Raw genomic sequence first — 19,300 nt, 5'->3', positions numbered from 1 at the left:
CTCCACACCCCACCAGTCAGTGTGCAGGACTCATTGTCTCCTCTGGTGCTGAAACCACACCTCTTCCCCTCCTGGCCCCGACGTTTACACCCTCCTCCTCTTCTCCAGAACTTCAGTTCAACTCCAGTTGAACCCTACACTAGGGGCCCAACCACTACCTCTTCCTGCTATCCTAGGGTCCAAGGTCAAAGCCCTGTCTGTGTGCTTTCCTGTGGTTCTGCAAACCTCCCATGGCCCTTGGGAAACGGTGCTGGTTTAACACTGCCTCCCTGGGCCCCCCCTTCCATGTGCTGCCCCTGCTCACCCTGCTCGCCCACCAAGGTCATTAGAAGGTGCTGCTCCTTCTCGCTGGGCTTGCTCAGGGAGATGTGCCAGTCCCCATGATGGCCACTGCCATGGCGGGGCAGCACCTCCTCCACCAGGGCCAGAAGCTGCAGCCCTCGGTGCTGCCGGAACACCTCCTACAAGGACGGAAAGAGAGCCCCCAAGCCAGTGAGGGAGAGGGCTCTACTGACCCCCTGCCTCCAGGTCTAGCCCCCGCTCCAACCTCCAACCTCCCAGTAGCCAAACACTGGGAAAGGCCATCCGGCTATTCCAGAGGGGACTGGTCTCGTAGCTCTGGAGACCATCGAGAGACTCTGAGCTTGGCCTTTGGGCGGAACTGTGGGAACACCAAGACACATATCCACTGGGCATCCAGGTGCTCCTTCCTGCCTGGGCCTCTCACATAAGGAGGGTGTGGGGCCTGCCTGGGGATACTCACCGTTGAGCTTGGGGACAGATACACTCACGTGCAACAAGTCTGGGAAGTGGGTGTGTAGTGTGTGAAGGCCTACGGAAGTCTGCTGGCTGGGCCTGAGTATTCAAGTGTCCAGTGCAAGGGATGAATATACCGGGAGGCCAGGCGTGCAACAGACCAAAGGTGCACACCAAACCCAGGAGCGGAGGTGGGGAGCAGTAACATGCTCACCTCTTGGCTGTCATTGCACAGATACTGCCCAAAGTTGGGGAGTCAAGAAAGCTATCTGAGTACTCTTATGGTGGCACTGGTGACTGGAGGAACTAAAACAGATATGGTTAAAATGGTAACCCCTGGAAGCAGGGCCGGGGCAGGAGGAGGGATATAAGCAGATTTTGTTCTCATCTGACACTCTCTTGTACTGTTTAGATTTTCCCGACCTTGTGTATATATGATTATGTAATTTAAAAAAACAAGAACAAGAGGCAGGTACTGGCCAGGAACTCAGTGAGTGGCAGAAACCCAGGCAGGCTACCGACCTAGTCCTATCAGGGACTGGCCCTGCGGCTGCTCTCCACCCCCAAGCTCCTCTCCAGCAGCCTTCTCCCTTCTGCAACCAGGAAATCACTGACCCCTGTTCCTGGTCTCCAAATCTTCCAGCAACGCACCTATCCCAGCTGTTGCGCTTTCTCTTGAGTGCCCTGCCTTAGAGCTTTGAGCCAGGGCTGCCTGCAAGGCCCAGGCATCTCATCAGACCATGTGGGGCCCTGACATTCCTATCTCCTTTCTGGTAGAGCCCAAGCTAGCGAGGCTTCCTGGTCATCATCCCAACCTAAAGGCCACCAAGGGGGCTCAGGTTCCTTGATACCATGGCAAGTGCCAGGTGCAAGCTCGAGCCTTGGCATTCACTGGCTGAACAGAAAGCCAACTCAGTTCTGAATTTGGGAGAAAACTGGTACCTGGAGATAGCCACGCGCAGCTAGGAAAGCCCTATTCCCAAAATAGTTCTTACCGTCTTCATGTGCACGTGTGTGCATGTGTAGGGCTGGGGTGTGTAACCTGCATCTGCCTGAGCAACAGGTACTGTACCCAGCAGCCTCCCTGCTTACAAAAGAAGCACATTCCCCCCACAGGCAATGCCTCCCCCCATGCCACAGGCCTATGATCCCCCATGTGTGCAGACCCCACATTCTCTGGGTCAAGATGTCTGCCTGGCTTAAGCCCACAGACCCACAATGTCCATTCTGGCAGCATCTGATGACTACATATTTCACGCCATTTATTCTGTAGATGGGAACTGAGTGTCAGTGGCCTGGGGAGAAAGCCCTGAATTTGGAATCAAATAAATCTGGGTTCAAATTCCGGTTCTGCCATTCATCAGCTCTGCGACCTTTAGCACAATACTGCACCTCTCTGAGCCTCAGTTTCCCCCCCTGAAGAAGGGAACTACTCCAAGGCCCAGCAACATTAGAGTGGATACATAAGTGGAATACTAGACAGAAGCACAATGAACAAACTTCACTATGTGCAGCCATCTAGATGAATCTCAAAAACAGAACATTGAGGGCAAACAGCCAGACACAAAGTACTACCTACTAAATGACTATATAAAGTTCAAAAGCATGCAAAATCAATGTATGGGGTTACAAATCAAGAAAATGGTTTCCCATGAGGGAACAGTGTCTGGAAAGGAGAATGAGAAGGGCTTTTGGCGGTGCTGATCATGTTCCGTGTCTTGATTTGGGGGCTGATTATGTCCTTTTGTGATGATCCATCAAGCTGCACACTTATGATCTGTGTGCTTTTCTGGATGTATACTGTAAGTCATTAGAACTTTTCTTAAGTGCAATGCTATCTTCCCTGCTGACTCCTGGGTGGATGGTCCTTCCCTCACATCACACTATTTCTCCCACAGTCGGGGCTCCAGTTCTCCTGCTACTGTCTAAGCACCCATTTCCAACGCTGAAGTTACATGCAACTCCTCCAAGTGTCTGGTATGGTCCTTATGGTAAACAGGAAGGGACATATGACCGAGCCCATCATTTTGACTTGTGGCAATACAGCAGATAGAGCTGATGAAAGTCCTGCTCGTCCACCTTGCTACAAACACAGAGCAACGCTCGGGGAAAAAATATAGGCAGAAACAGAGGAACTCAAAGCCAGAAGAGTGAGCACGTGCTAAAGCTGCAGCAATTCGTGGGGGTCCAGGGCCTAGAAATGGAACCCAGGAGCTGGAGACTTGGCTTTAAATGCTTACATGCTCTTGGCCCACATGAGATGAAGAATTAGAGCAGAGTACCAGGATGGAGCCTGAAGCCCCAAAGAGCAGCCCTTTCAGTGAAATGGGGACTCAAAAACATTCCTGATCTCCTGGAGGAGCTGTAATGGGCTCTGCCATCTGCCCGGGTCCATGGGTAGGAGAAAAAGATTATCCAAGATCACTTGTGCTTCACCTGGGTTTGGAGTCCAAATGGCAGTCCTTCATGATATAAAAATTCAAGCCAAGAGATTAAGATGAAAGCTGACCTAGGACTCCTGGAACTCCCAAAGGTTCCCTGAAACCACTCTGTTGGAACTCTTTTACAACCCGGGGTTGAAGAGATCACAATAATGAAGAACAATCCATACAAGGAAACAAGGTACAAAGCCACCAACAGGAGACCTGACATCCCAGGATGTCGTGTTACTAAAACAAAAGGTAAGAGATCATGAAATCAATATACTTAAAATAATTCAGAAAATGAAGGAATAGAAACTATAATGAAAGAAGGGAACAAAATGAAGAATAAAGGGAGGGATTGGGAACCAAGGAGAAATTCTAAAAATATAAAACAGTTATCTATACTAAAGATTGAATGGATGGATCAAACAGAAGATTAGACACTGCTGAAGAGAGTTATTAATTTGGAAGCTAAAGCTAGGAAATCACTCAGAATGCATCAGAGAGATTTATTTATTTATATTTTGGAGAGAGAGAGAAAACATGAGCAGGGGAAGGGGCAGAGGGAGAGGGAGAGAGAGAATCCTCAAGCAGACTCCCCGCTGAGCATGGAGCCCCACATGGGGCTCAATCCCAGGACCCCAAAGAGCTGAAACCAAGAGTTGGATGCTCAACCGACTGAGCCACCCAGGCACCCCTCATCAGAGAAATTTTAAAAAGAGAAAGCATAAAAGTGTTAAGAGACATCATAGATAGAAAAATAAGGCCCAATAAACTTCTAATGAGAATGAGAGAGAAATGGGAAATTGGTAATATCTAACAAACTGCATATGCAATCCCACTTCCAGGAATTTACTCTGAAGATACATCCCAACAGCACAAAAGTACATACACACAAGGTTATTCGATGCAGCCTTGTAAGTAACTGCAGAATACTGGAAACCACCCAAATGCCCACACAAAGGAAATTTAATGAATAATCTATAATACATACACAAAATGATTGAGAATAATCTCCATGCACTAACATAAAGTGATTTCCAGCATATACTGTTAAGCAAGAAAAGCAAAATACAAAAGAATAATGTTATGGACTGAGTATGTGTACCCCCAATAATTCATATGTTGAAGTCTAACCCCCAGTATCTCAGACTGTGACTGTATTTGGAGACAGGGTCTTTCAAGAGGTGATTAACTTAAAATGAGGTCGTTAGGGTGACCCTATCCAATCTGATGGGGTCCTTACAAGAGGAGGAGATGAAGGACACAGTCAAGAACAGAGGGACAATGATGTGAAAACACAGAGGGAAGATGGCCATCTGCAAACCAAGGAGAGAGGCTTCAGGAGAAACTAATCCTCCTGACACCTTGATCTTGGACTTCCAGTCTTCAAAACAGTGAGGGAATAAATTTGTTTTTAAGCTACCCAGTGTGGTACTTTGTTATGACAGCCCTAGCAAACTGATAAAAATATAAATAATATGCTACACTTCCTGCAAAAAATTATATATCTATCTGCTTATTTCTATAAAAAGAAACCCAGAAGGATAACCAGAAACTAATGAGACTGGTTACCTAGAGGGAGTGGGTGGGAATGGAGGGCAAGAGGTGATGGGGGAGAGGAGTGTTTCTTTAAGCATACATTTTTGTGTCATTTAGATATTTAGAACCATATTAATGTTTTACATGCTCAAAAATACAACTAAATCAACAAGGATGAGGGGGGAAAAATCCAAAACTGAATACAAACAGAAACAAAAAAAACCTAACTATATCTCAAATGTGTCTCAACTTACTCTCAGATGGTTTGGAAAATGCTAAGAGCTGGTGATTCTGGCTGAAATATACACAGGATTTCTTTGTAGCAGTCTTCTGAAATTATATCAAAATAAAAAGCTACAAAAAAAAGAATATGAGAAAATTAAAGACATTCTTTACACTAATAAGGGCTGATATAGATATATCCTTATAGAAAGAGCTGCTAAGGGGTACATTTCAGGAAGAAGGCAATTAAATTCACAAGAAAGGAATGGGGATGTGAAAAGATGTGTAAGCAAAGAAACAAATATATTGATAAAGCAAAATAAGCACTGACTGTTAATAATAATGACTAATGCTCAACATCACTAATCATCAGAGAAATGAAAATCAAACCCATAATGAGATTCTGCCTCATACCCATTAGGATGACCACTATTAAAAAAAAACAGAAAACGGGTGCCTGGGTGGCTGAGTCAGTTAAGCAGCCGCCTTCAGCTCAGATCATGATCCCAGGGTCTGCTCAGTGGGGAGCCTGCTTCTCCCATCCCCACCACCGCCCCCCCACCCCGCCGCCCATACTCTCTCTCTCTCAAATAAATAAAATCTTTAAAAAACAAAACACACACACAAAATAGAAAACAAGTGTTGGTGAGGATGTGGAGAAACTGGAACCTTTGTCCACAGCCGGTGGGAATGTGAAATGGTGTAGTCACTGTAGAAAACAATACGGATTTCTTTAAAAATCAAAAATAGAGGTACTATATGATCCAGCAATTCCACTTCTGGGTGTGTACGGGTTTTGAAATGGGGTCTCAAAGAGATATTGGTGGGCTCACGTTCATAGCAGCATTATTCACAATAGCCAAGATGGGGAAGCTACATAAATATCCATTGACGGACAAACAGATACACAAAATGTGGTCTATACATACCATGGAATATTATTCAGAATTAAAAAAGGAAGAAATTCTGACACACTGCAACATGGATGGACCTTGAGAACATTCTACTAAATGAAATAAGGCAGTCACAGAACAACAAATACTGTATGATTCCACTTGTAAGACATACTTAAAGAAGCCAAATTCCTAGAGACAGAGAGTAGGATGGTGGTGGTTAGGGGCCTGGGAGAGTGATTAATGGTCACAGAGTGTAGTTTTGCAAGATGAAAAGTTCTGGAGATATGTTTCATAACAATGTTAACATACTCAACACCACTGTAATACCTTAAAAATGGTTAAAATGATCAATTTTTGTTAGATATTTTTACCACGATAAAAAAATCCATCATGAAAAAAATAATGATTAATTAGGCAGAGATCAAATAGTAAATGAGAAAAACTAACAAGACAAAAACAGGGAAAGCAGTGGGGCGCCTGGGTGGCTCAGTTGTTAAGCGTCTGCCTTCTGCTCAGGTCATGATCCCATAGTCCTGGGATCGAGCCCCGAGTCGGGCTCCCTGCTCAGCGGGAAGCCTGCTTCTCCTCTCCCCCTGCTTGTGTTCCCTCTCTTACTGTGTCTCTCTCTGTCAAATAAATAAAATCTTTAAAAAAAAAAAAAAGGGGGGAAAGCAGAATGAAAGCATTTTTATATATGTATGTGTTATTTGGAAAGAAGACAGACATTATCTTTAGACTTTATTGTTCAAATATGCATATACAAAATTTAAGAGTCTCAAGGACCCATACTGTGGTCTCCAAGTATCATTTCCCAATAAAAGGAATGAGGGCTTGGAGAAATGATGATTTCATGTCTGGGGGAAGGAAAGTATAAGATGAGCCCAAACACCTTATTACACCAGAAAGCAAGGAATCTATTAAACACTAACAGGTTGGTCAAAAAAACTTAGAAGCCAACTCAAAGAGGTTCTCACTGGCCAGAGATGGGGCATGTAAGCATCAATAAGAATAAAAAATCACTGCAACAGATTAAAATGTATCAATCATGTTAAAAAAATCCACTTGTTTATTATTTATAATGGGAAAAAAGAAAACAACCTCCTGGGTCACTTTTAAATGAAACACACGCACGTACTTTCATTTTTCCCCAAATCCACTAAACGAAAGTAAAGAATTTTTTCAAGGTCTAAAACCACAAAGACAAAAACAAAACAAAACAGAAGAGGAAACAAGAGCAACAAAGTCTGGGCACTGGAGGCATATGGATGAGTTAGGATTTCCTAATCTAGCAAGCCCCAAAGAGCCAAATCCTAAACCAAAATGGGACAAGCTGAGAAGCAATCACACTTACATTGTCAAACTCCCAACTAAAATGCTCTCAAATAAGCAGCATTGGTTACCTTTGGAAGGGACGATGAAAATGGTTCTAAAAATAGGAAAACTGTTTGAAAGGCTGTTTAAGAAGCAGCTGGATCCGTAATTCCTCTCCCCAGCACTGTAGAGCTGACAAATGTCCCTGTCCCCTGGCAGAAGACTGAAAATTGATTTTGCAAAGAGGGTGAAATAGAGGCCCTCTGACCCAGAGGACATGGGGCACAACTGTGGGAGGGGGCTCACACTCCAAGAGGGAGTAAATGAATTTATCCATGCACGCCTTCTCTAACACTGAGGTGAACAGCCCTCTCCCCAGCCTGGCTCCCAGAATGCTGGCAACCAGCCCTTTATGCTCCCAGTAGGACAGACGTTCCTTTTTCAAAGAATCTAGTTGCCCAAGAGGAAGGACCTAAAAATGTTGACATTAAAAACTGTCAAATGGCCCAGCCAGTCCACCCTCCCGAGAAGCCACAGTTAACAAACCCCACTCCAAGCTCAAAGCTTCAACCAGCTTTTTGATGGCCCTCCTTAAATAGCTCTGAAAGAACCCACCAGACATCTGAGGAGCAAAGACATGTGAGAAAACCAAGGCCAAAACTAACAAATAAGGAAAGCAACTTTTTTAAAGACTGTTTCAATATCCTCCAGGAGATGAGACATTGCACACGTGAACAAAACTATTCCTTGAAATTAAATACAGAGTAGGGCAAGAATAAAAGAGCCCTTAGGAATTTAAACATGGGTTTTAGACAAGGGTGGGGGCTGGCTCCTCCCCTAGGTTAGGCTAAGCCCCTCCCCATGCCCCGTGGCCTCCCTCTGCCCACACTCAGCCCGCCCACCCACTCCCATCCTTCCCTATGGTCCCCGCCTAGCTCAGCACTCACACAGTCTACGTTCTCCGTCATGTTCAGAATGATGTAGTTCTTCCCGGCCAGATTGCTCCAGTCTTTGCAGATCACCTGGACAGTGAAACAAAAAGAAGGGCGACAGTTACAAAGGCACAAGGAAAGGCATCCAGAGAAAGCACAGATGGAAACCCTTTGAGAAGCCGGAAGGGGAAGGCCAGCTGCAGGTTCGTGACAGCTAGGTGGGAGCTGACAGCCTCTGCAGGGTGGCATCCCCAGATGTCTCCAGGGACCACACAGATGATGTCTTCAATGAGAGGAGGGGCCTGACAGGGCTTGCCCCAGCTACAGGCCTTCAGTGGCAACCCTGCAGGGGTTTCATGTTCCATAGGTCAAATGAAAACAGGCCTGCAGGCCAGATGCAGGGGCTGGCAATTTGGGCCTCTCTTCCCTTCTGTCCCTTCCCAGGTATGAGCACTGGCCTGGGCATGCGTGCTTGCAGGCGTGAGGAGGAGAGAAGAGGGCGACGCACGTACAGGGGTGGGGGTGGAGATGGGGGTGGGGGCACAGGTCGGGCAGTGGGAAGGCCCCAGGTGGCAGCAGTAGCCGTGAACAAGGCCAGGCCAGGGAAGCCAAGCTCTTCCAGGAGCTTTGCGTGTTAAGTGTGGTGAGAACACCCATGCAGGGCGAGGAGGTGTGCATCCCAGAAGTTCTGCTGGGGTTCTACATGCTATACAGGGGCCTCCCACCTCAGCCTGGCAGACCCTCTCAGCCCCACCGTGCAGCCAGGGGATGACCAGGCTCCTTAGAGAAAGCTGCAGCCAGATGGCCTTCATGTGCCGTCACTTTACCTGAGTGGAATCCCAGGGTATTCTGGACTGGGCTTCGGCAGCCTGTCCTTCCTGGGGCTGCTGGCTCAGGTCTTCTTGCCCCAAGGTAGCAGAGGAAGGTGTCAGTTCCACATCTCGGGGGGCCAGGGGGAAAGAGGCTGAGGCTCCAAGGTAAAGGGGGTCTTCATCTGGGCTCTCAGCCCCACTGGGAGCTTCTGTTTGAGGGAATGACGCCAAGGACGGCACCTCCCCTTGCTTGCCAGCCAGCCCCACTGTTCCCACAGTGGCCTCCTCGCTTACTTCCTGAGGGGCCTCAAACTCTACCCCATGCCCTGCGGCTTGCAGCATTGCACCCCCTGCCTCCTGGCTGATGAAGTCCTGACCCCCCAGGGTCACTGTACTTGGGGTGACTGCAGCTGGTGACAGGCTGGGCTCCATGCTGCTCCCCACCTCCACATCTGAGGAGGCCTGGTCCCCAGATTCTTCATGCCTGTGTTTGGCAGCCCCAGGCATCTGGCTGCTGCTGGTGGGAGAAAAGCTGTGGACCTGAGTTTGTGCTTCTTCTTGGGATCCGTTCACAGGCAGCAGCTCCTCTTCTTCCTCTTCCTCTTCCTTCTCTACCTCCTCCTTTTCCCTCTCCTCCTCCTCCTCCTCTTCCTCCTCTTCCTCTTCCTCCTCACCAGGAGCCATATGCCACGGTGGCTCCACCAGGTTCATCTTGGGCAAGGGGGAGGGCAGACTCGGCACCTCTTGACCCTGGCTGGTGTCTTCTATTGGACCCGCCTTCTCAGTCAAGTCTGGAAAGACGTAGTCTAAGGACAGAGACAGAAACCTCATTTGCTAGTTTCATCATCCATCACTGATCTGTTCAGTATTCACTGAGCAGATAATATAAAGCAACCATGAGACCCACAGGAGGACAGTGGGAGTCGGATTACCAGTCCTTTTGGAAAGGAGTGGGAAATAAGGCTGGACACGGTGGGGGAGTGGGGGGCAGACTGTGGGGTAGACAGGGGCCAGGCTAGACCTTGTTTCCTTCATGATGACAAAAATGACACAAATCTGCCATAAAATTCTATGAATACAGGAATGTATAAAGTAGAAAGAAAGTATGTATGATTGCACCCCTTGGAGATAGCCCTCATTAACAGTACACGACGAGAAGTTAACATCTCCATCGTTCTTATAATGCATTTGTGTTTCCTCATCTGGGGATTTCGCCAAGAAGACCCCAGACAACCCACTAGAAAAGGTTCCCTTTATCTCTTTCCCAATGGGTTGTAATAGGAGGCCTCTTAGCAAAACCCTCGAATGAGGTCTGAGAATCTTCTGATCACAGGGACAGATGAGACACAGAGATTATGACAATTGTTCCTAAACTGTGCTCTTTTGCTGAGATTTAAGCTCTGGCTGGGAAATAAAGAAAGATGTCAGGAGAACTCAATAGCTGAGCCCAGAGCCTCCCAAAATGGCCAGGGTCACTGTTGGCGGTGACAGGGGGGAATTTTATCCTCCCTGCCATTCCTGGGAATCATATCTTGAAGTGCAGAATTTAGGAGGCCTCCTGGACAGCAGGACTTTTCTGGCTTTTCAGTGAAGCCCAGGCCTCTTTAGGGTAACAACATAGCAAAGTCATGGGCCTGTTCTGTTGGAGATTCATTCAAAACACAGAAGCTATTTCTAGGTAGCAACTTTAATCGGCTGCCATTTTGTTGCAAAATAAACATCAAAGACTGTTTCAAAATACTCTTTAGATGGGAGAGAGGCAGTTTAAGGGCCTCCCTCAAAATTTCTATCAAATGGTAGAATGGCTTTTCAACTGTCAAATTAAAGTTTTAAAGGTTTAAATAAATTTCTGGGAATGTGGATAGCAGAGGAGATCACAGGAACAAATAACAGCTCAGCCAAGACAAACACTAGAAAAGACAGTGGAGAAGGGAGGCTCTCTTCCCAACAGAATTAAGGAGAAAGAACAACTATGGGAGCAGTGAGGACACAGAACATAGAACATTCAGATAATTTTTAAATTCCAGTTAGTATCTCGGAGAGACCCAAAGATATTGCATCTCTAAAATAAGAACAGGCTATGGGGCGCCTGGGTGGCTCAGTCGGTTAAGCATCTGCCTTTGGTTCAGGTCATGATCCTGGAGTCCCGGGATCGAGCCCCACATTGGGCTCCCTGCTCAGCAGAGGGTCTGCTTCTCCCTCTGCCCCTCACCCCGCTCGTGTTCTCTCTCTCACACTCTCTCTGTCTCTCACAAATAAATAAATAAATACATCTTTAAAATAAGAACAGGCTAATAAGAGAATCAAGTAAAAAAGAAAAAGTTTGTGGAAACTGAAATTAAATTGTCAAAATATAAAAATTCAGTAGAACAGCTGGAAGAAAAAAGTCAAGGAAAAGCCTCCAGAGCAAAAGTAAGAGGACAAGAGAGAAAAGTTAAAAGATACAGATGATCAGTGCAAGAGGTCTAATATCTAACTAACATGATTTCCAAAAAGATAAGAATGCTTAAAATGGAGAGAATAAAGAACCAACAAAGAAGAAAATCTCCTACGCCCAGCAGCGGGAATCTTCACATTGAAAGGGTATATAATTGAGGTAAATGATAAAAGACTCACACCTAGCCTCATTCTCATGATATTTCAGAATTCTAAGGAGCAAGATAAGATCCTAAAAGCTCTCAGGGAAAGAACAGGTTAACCTATAAAGTAATAATAAAGAGATAATCAAATTATCTCCAAGCTTCTAATTCATAACACCAGACTGCAGGAAGGAAATTGAAAATGTATTCAGAATTCTGAGGGAAGTGTACTTTGAAGCCGGTATTTTATACCCAACTAAACTATCATTCAAGTGTGATTACAAAATATAGACATTTTCATATATACAAAGACTTGAAGGTTTTTCAATCCACAGATTCTGAGAGAAGTACTTAAGGAAGTTCTCCAAGAAATCCAAAGAAGACATGGAATCAAGAAACATGAGAGGAAGTCATGAAAATAAATCTCTGGAGAGAAGCTGTGCAATGGGCCTAGAGAATAAGCATTCAAATTAGAACATGGATCCATATGGCTCTGAGAATTAGTACAAAAAGAAAAACTGACTCCCTATAAGAAAAAGTACAATTTTTAGAAGTTGAATGATCTTAGTGATAATTGAAAACCCACTATAATATTTAAATGAATAATTAAAATATTCTTTTGTTAAGCATACTATTTTTGAGTAGAAGTGACTGGTAACATCTTCCACTCCTCATCCCCTGCACACACTCTGTAGGGAAGCTTACCTATTCCCCATGCAAAGCAAACAGCCATGGTGTTCAGGGGAGAGGTATGCTTGTGGAACAGAGAACACAGAATACTGCGGAGACCCACACCAGCCTCTAATACTGAGCAATCTAGTATCACCTTTATAAACATGAAAGAATGATCAAGATTCACAGGACATTAGGGGAAAGCCAGGCTCATGAAGAAGCATGAAGAGAGAAAGCAAAGCAACCCACCTCTGAGAGAAGAGTTAATCTAGTAAACAAAGAGAACTTAGAAACCTTTCTTTTTTTTTTTTTTTTTAAAGATTTTATTTATTTATTTGACAGAGAGAGACATAGTGAGAGAGGGAACACAAGCAGGGGGAGTGGGAAAGGGAGAAGCAGGCTTCCCGCGGAGCAGGGAGCAGGAAGCTCGATGCGGGGCTCGATCCCAGGACCCTGGGATCATGACCTGAGCCGAAGGCAGACGCTTAACGACTGAGCCACCCAGGCGCCCCAGAAACCTTTCTTAACACCTTCAGAGAGACTCGAGGAAATTATACCCATAAAACAAGTATATAAAAGAATAAAAATATTTTACTTCAATAGAAGTAAAGCACTTTTAAATAGATCTGTTTAAAATTGAAATGCAATGCATAAAAACATAATTGAAATGGGCTGGATGGCCACTTGACAGGAAGATGATATAATAGCATGTCACATGGATGCTGGGGAAATGGACATATACAATCCCTTACAATCATGAGATTTTATGGTTAGAAGATTGTCCTGACAGCAATGTGCAAGAATTTGATGAGAGGGGATGAATGAAAGCAGAGAAAAGAGTTGGGGGCTTGCTGCAATTTCCGGGAGAGATAAACACAGGTGATGACATTGGGAATGATGAGAAAACAGGTTCAAGAGATGACCCCAAGGTAGACTTGATACCCTGTGTGCACTGGCTGACTAACAGGAAGAAGGGGGCACTCTGGCTGACTGTGGGGGCAGCCATGCCTGTAGCAGAAATGGTCAAGTCTAGAGGCAAAGTACATGGGAAACCCTCAAGAAGTACTTGAACTAGCCAATAGGTTCAGTAAAGCCTAGAATGTGCCAGGAATATGGTGGATGGTGGTGCACTCCAGCAGAATCCCACTGAGGTAGGGGATTCTGCCCTCCCAAGAGGGCCAGCTGACTAAATAATCCCTCTACTCAATGTGATGCTGACTTTCCGAAAGTTGAGCTCTCTATCCCTCCAGAGACAGCCTGGCTCCCAACAGAATTCCCTCAACTAAGCTGGACAATAACAGGGGTCATGCTGTGGGTGGTGGGATCTGCAGCCAGGGAGACTTAGCCACCAACTTACTTGTCTAAGTGATGGTCAGTTCCTGGGTTTCTCTGGGCTTCCGTTTTTCATAGGACAAATGGATGCTGGTATATATGAGTTCTAAGGATCTTTCTAGCACTGATACTCTGCGTTTTGGAGATAGTTCTGACAAATGTGTCTCACACACCAATGGCATTAAAAACAACAACTCTTCTACTGTCCTAAATAAGAATAATATAGGATTTACGAGACCACAAACTCTGATTGCCGAGCAAGGTGACTTTATTCTCCCTATGTTCCCAGCACCTAATACAGTGCCTGCTTGACCCAGTGCAGAAAAGAGAGCAATGTGTGTTTGGTGAACCCTTGACTGCCATCTTCTGCCTCCTGAACCCAGGACCTGTCCCTTTAGGGAGAGAAAAGAGCCTCCAATGGCACGGACTTCTCCCTCATTAGGCTCCCTACCTGTGATCACTCCCAGATAGCCAGCCCCTGACTCATCATTTCTGCACTCCTTTCTCAGCGAGTTCATGGATCCCAAAGACTTTATCTACTGCCTCTCTGCTAAAGACTCCCAAATTTACATCTCCCACCAAGCCTTCACCCTCTCCAGCCCTGTCATCTTCGGAGACTTGACAAATCACTAAATGCCACACCCTGGCGCTCAGACTCAGCAGGACTTTTTTTCCTACTTTTTTTTTTTTTTTAAACCACCTCTCAGCATCCAAAGTTATTCCTTCCTTTCTGTGATCTTGGTTCCACTGCTTGGCCACTGTGTGGCCTCGGACATGCACTTGACCTCCATGTGTCTCCTTTTCTTTATCTGTAAAATAACAACAGTACCTAGCACCCAGGGCTATGGTCAGGATGCACTGAGATAAAACCTGGGCACAGCCCACACTACACAGCAAATACCTGATTGATTTTAAGTATTCCTCTACCTCCTCCTCCTTATTATCATTAAATTTTTATATTGTAAAATCATAATAGGAAAAATGGCACCATTTTGGGAGTCTGTCCACAGGCTGAGGAGCAGGATAAGCACCTGAGTGATAAATAAGTCAAAGTGAATCCAGGGAAGAGGGCAGGGCAGGAAAGGATGATGCTTTCCTGACAAGCCTAGGTATGATCTGAGTATCAGAAAGGTCTCTTACACAGGAACAAGAATTTAATGAGAGACCCAGTGGGGACACAGACTATGAACCAGAGGTGTGGTGGGAAGTAGAACCTGAGCAGCTGGGGGACAGACCCAGGTGGGATGAAAATGGGGATGCCAGAAGAGTGGGTAGTGGGACTAGATCCAAATATGAGTGTAGACTAACAAGTAAAGAAACCATGCTCAGTCCAAGAGTAGAACCATGGTCTGATGAACTGTGAAAGATACAACAGCACTTCTGTGATATTCCTGCCAAAAATGTAGAACCTGAATCTAATCATGGGGAAACACTAGACAAAACTGGGGGGTAGTCTACAAAATAACTAGCCTATCTCCTTCAAAAATGTTAAGGTCATGAAAGACAAAGAAAGACTGAAGAATTTTCCAGAATAAAAGTGGCAAATAAGGCATGAAAACAAACGTAGTACATGATTATGGACTGGATAGTGAACTGTAAAAAATAATTTTGTTTTCTTTTGCTACAATGGACACTGGGGGGTGGGGGGGTGGCAAGTTTGAATACAGTTTGTCATCAAACTCTATTGTATCCATGTCAATTTCCTGATGGTCACTGTACTGTGATTCTGTAAGAGAATGTCTCTGTTCTTAAGAAATATACACTGAAGTATGCAGTGTAAGTAAAGGGACACTGTGTTTGTAACCTACTGTCAAATGGTTTAGAAAAAAAAATTGTATGTCTCTAAGTATATACACATATTTGGTAAAATGTTAACACTGGAGGAATCTGAGTGAAGGGTGTATGGGGATTATTGCAAATCTTCTGTAAATTTGAAATTATTTTTTAAATAAGGAATTAGAGAGAAGGAGAGAGCATCACTTTAAGTACTGGCTAGTGAACATGCTAGGGCCACCAGAAGAGAAGTGAAACATGGCAGGGGACAGGGCAGGCCATCCTGGACTAGGAGCTTCCAAAGGCTCCAGGAGGAAGGAACACAGTTGCTGTGAGAGGTGAATGGTCTTAGTGGATGGGGAAAAACGTGCTTTTCCCACTAAGGTGTCCAAGGAAAGAAGACCAGGCTTCCAGAGACTTGCAACACTGGCCTGGGAGAGGAAGCTGGAGCAGTCATTTTGGAGAGGGCATAAGGGGGTGAATTGGCAATGGAGGAAGAGAAGAAAAGCAAGGGGATGGAAAAGGAGAGGGATGCAGGAGAGGATGGCACCGCAGTGGACAAGGCACAATGGGCCCGGCAAGGCAGGTGGCTGCCCCAACCCCTGGTCTCCCAGTGCAGTGACAGTGGTATGTCCTGAGCCCTGTCCACTGCTGTCACCAACAGCTGTGACTCCACACGGGGAGAGCCTGTCCTGCTTAGTGCCCTAGGCTTTGCTTCCTATCCCTTCTACTTCAGCATCTAGAGTCGGGACAGGAGGGTCCCACAAACCCCGAAACCTGTCTGGGACAAAAGCGTACCTGCAGAGCACTCCCTGCACACCCCATACCTGGACACAATGTGAACAAGCAGAGATGCCCAGGAGATACGTTCAAGACAGCAGGAAAGCCGGTCAAAGCCTGTCCCCTGCCCCCAGGAGGGTAGCAACAGCTGGGACACTGAAGAGAGGTGAAAGGTCCCCCACAGCTCAGACCCTCCAGAGGGGGCTCCAGCTTGGCCTCAGAGCATGGAAGGTCAGGGAGTGGCTATGCTGCAAGGACACTCAGGAGGCAGGCAGCTCAGTCTCCTTGCTGTTGGTGAGACAGCAGAGGAATGCCTGGAACCTCTGCCAACCTCTCCCCCCTGCCTCCACAGCTTCCCTCCCTGAACACAGGGTGCCAGCTCTGTGAAGTTGCAGTACCCCCTGGTGGCCTTCATTGGAAACTACATCTTCCCCAGAGCCTGAGGGAAATCAGGCTTCCAAAGGACACAGCCTTCCTTTTACAGATAAGGAAAAGAAAAGCTCACAGAGGGGAGGACACTTGCTCTAAATTGTGAAACTACACTTATCACAGCTGTAAAGTTGTAAAACTCAGGCTTGAGTATGATTAAAGCCAGTCTTTCAAGACACGCCTACTCAGTTAGGCCAACGCCCAGACTTGGCTTCAGACGCCAGGGAGGAGCAAACTACCAGCAGGACCATCACCTCTCCCCGTCCATCTGCACTGCAGGCCATGGCCCATCTCTTGGAAGCTGGCTTGAATCACCAGACTAGTTGACAGGTAAGGACTCAAGGCTCAGCTTCAAGGTTCTGCAGCCAGAGGCTAGAATGCTGGCTGACCAGCCTCTAGGCCCGCCCACCACCCCTCTGGGACCTTGAGGCTGAGGTGAAATGACATGATGCATTCAAATCACCTCGCCCAGAAGACATGCTCTTCTCCCTGAGGCCATCTCTTAAAGTCGTGCTGCTGTCACACTCCACACCCCGAGCTCACTGCAGGTGAATCTGCAGGCAGGTGTTCCTGCAATGGGACTCCAAGGACCTAGGGGTTCTAGCTCAAGAAGGGACCTGAGAGGCCATCTGGACAGGAAATGGCTAAGTCTAGGTAAGACGGGCTGCCACCCTCTTCAAGAAGATGCCTCCTTAGAGAGGCTTTTCTATGTTGGTGGCTTTTTTTTTCTCCCCAAATTCCTTAAACCCAACTGCCGTGGTTCCCTTACAACTTAAGCCCATTTCTGTTTTATCTGCTTAAGTGAGGAACTTCTGGGAAGCATCTCCCTGGGGATAAAAACCTATGTATTTTCTCAGTTGCTCCAATTTAGCCTCCTTTGCCTGGGGCTCAACAACTGGGATTATCCCTCATTCTCAACCCCCTCCCCCTGTCATTCTTCATCTCTTGTGGAAACTCTGGATTCACCACAGTTTTAAGAGTGGTTACAAAATCAGCAGAGTAGGTACACAATAAATATTTGCTGAGTGAATTGCTGAAAAGCGAACAAGATTCACAAGCTAGAAGCTAGTTAATGCAAGCTGGAAAGTAAGGCTTCTTGACTCAGGCAGCATGGTCTGAATTTAACACAGCACTCACGCTGCACTCTCCCGGCTGGACATGATCTGGTGGCTCGGAGGCAGCAGGGGGCCACTCTGATGAAGCTCCAGACCTCTGGACAACTTGGATTCTCCAGGCTTTTTCTTTTTCTTTTAATCTCACTCTGGGGGCTGGCTTTTGTCCCCTAAATAGATTGTGTTGCATCTCCTCTCTCCTATGTTTCATCAGTTTTGTAAGTCTCTTTCCCCAGCTTATCAAGGTCACACTGGACTTCATTTCTGCCTTCCAGGGTGGCCATAATCTCATGGATGACCCTTGGTAGCCACTGAAATATTAATGAACTGACTCCCCTGTTTAAGACGTGAAATTAAGATAGGCACCAAGCCAGTGGCCTTGGAAAATCACTTTAAATGTCCCTTTTGCTTAATGTCAAATCACTGAAAATTGCCCCCTGAGTGCAACACTCAAGCCAGTTATTCAACTGAGTGTTAATACAAAAACACTCACGAAATTCACAACAGACTTGTATAAAACAGAGGTGCAAGGGGAGAAGCTTTCAGTATAATTAAAAATGACTTTTTAATGGTCAACCTCAGTAGTCATCAAAGAAATGTAAATTAAACAAGATGATACAGTTTTGGGGCTGCCAACTTGACAATATACGTATTTATTTCAAGATAATACCGAGTATTGGATAAGTGCAGGAAACAGGCACTCAATCTGCTACTGACAGGAATGGAAATCAGGCCCCATTGGGGGTGGGGGGTTAACATGAATGAAAAGCTTTAAGAACAAACATTCTGAAGCTGTCATTTCACTCCTAGAAATGCACCCTAAGGAAACAATGAAGATTCTCATAATGACTCGGGTTTCAAGGATTCCCATCATGGCACAGCTCACAGAACAAAAAACTGGAGGCCATCCAGCGCTCAGGCAGCAGGCCACCGACTGAAGGGGTGGTAGCCGGGCCAGGCTTGGGAGACTACTCCCGCCTTAAAACTGAGGGTGGACAGCTCTGTTAGCTGACTTGGAGAGATGCTGGTACGTGAAACAGCAGGACCTGTGCACTGTAATTCCATTTTTTATAAAAGCATATTTTACGTATTTCCCATATGGGAGAAATTTCCAGAAAGATATATGCCAAAATGTTAACATTCGCCAATTCTGGCTGACGGGATTAGGAGTGGTTTTTCCTTTCTTCTTTTCTGCATTTTCAAATTTTCACATAATGATACTTATTACTAGTGTAAAACAAAAGTACAGGGATCTTTTTCTTTTTGGAATCTAGGTGCAAGTGCTTCTGTCAGCTGGCCTTCTTAGCAAACATGCCTGATTTGTGTGCAGTGACCCAGAAGGTCAAATCATTCAACAGCAGTTACGATATCAATGCATAAGAACCATTTCCAGGTCCCAGCAGACTGGCTTTGATGATCTGCTTTCTACAAAATTCATCACAGGCAATAGTAATTCAAGGCGTCTAATGAATGATTTCACATGGAGGGGTAGCAGATCTTAAAGAAGAAATCTCAAATTTGAGATTTCGCTCTGCCACTTGTTACCTGTGTGATTTAGTGCCACATTTAAACCTCTCTGAGCCGGTTTCCTTAGTTACAAAACAGTGATCCTAACGATGCCTGCTTTTATGGATTTCATTGGGCTGCTGTGAGGTTAAAAAAAATGATGTGAATATGATTTATATAATAATATAAGCACTCATGAATGTTCCTTTATGCCCAACCATCA

At 45.7% G+C, this 19,300-nt stretch overlaps 1 protein-coding gene across 1 annotated transcript in view; it reads right to left on the bottom strand.

Moving 5' to 3' along the window:
- The window catches only part of PODXL2 (podocalyxin like 2), a 35,898-nt gene that overhangs the window by 3,685 nt on the left and 12,913 nt on the right, over positions 1–19,300 (bottom strand). Inside the window, exons 3-5 of the mRNA XM_036078516.2 lie at positions 8,910–9,700; positions 8,098–8,172; positions 305–461 (exon numbers count right to left, since the gene is read on the bottom strand). Of these exons, the coding sequence (XP_035934409.1) occupies positions 305–461; positions 8,098–8,172; positions 8,910–9,700 (1,023 nt within the window). The remainder of the gene's footprint in view (positions 1–304; positions 462–8,097; positions 8,173–8,909; positions 9,701–19,300) is intronic.

This window comes from Halichoerus grypus, chromosome 1 (genome assembly GCF_964656455.1).
Source record: "Halichoerus grypus chromosome 1, mHalGry1.hap1.1, whole genome shotgun sequence".
Lineage (NCBI taxonomy): Eukaryota > Metazoa > Chordata > Mammalia > Carnivora > Phocidae > Halichoerus > Halichoerus grypus.
The sequence above is the reverse complement of the archived record's forward strand: the minus strand, read 5'-3'. Positions and strand labels throughout refer to the sequence as shown.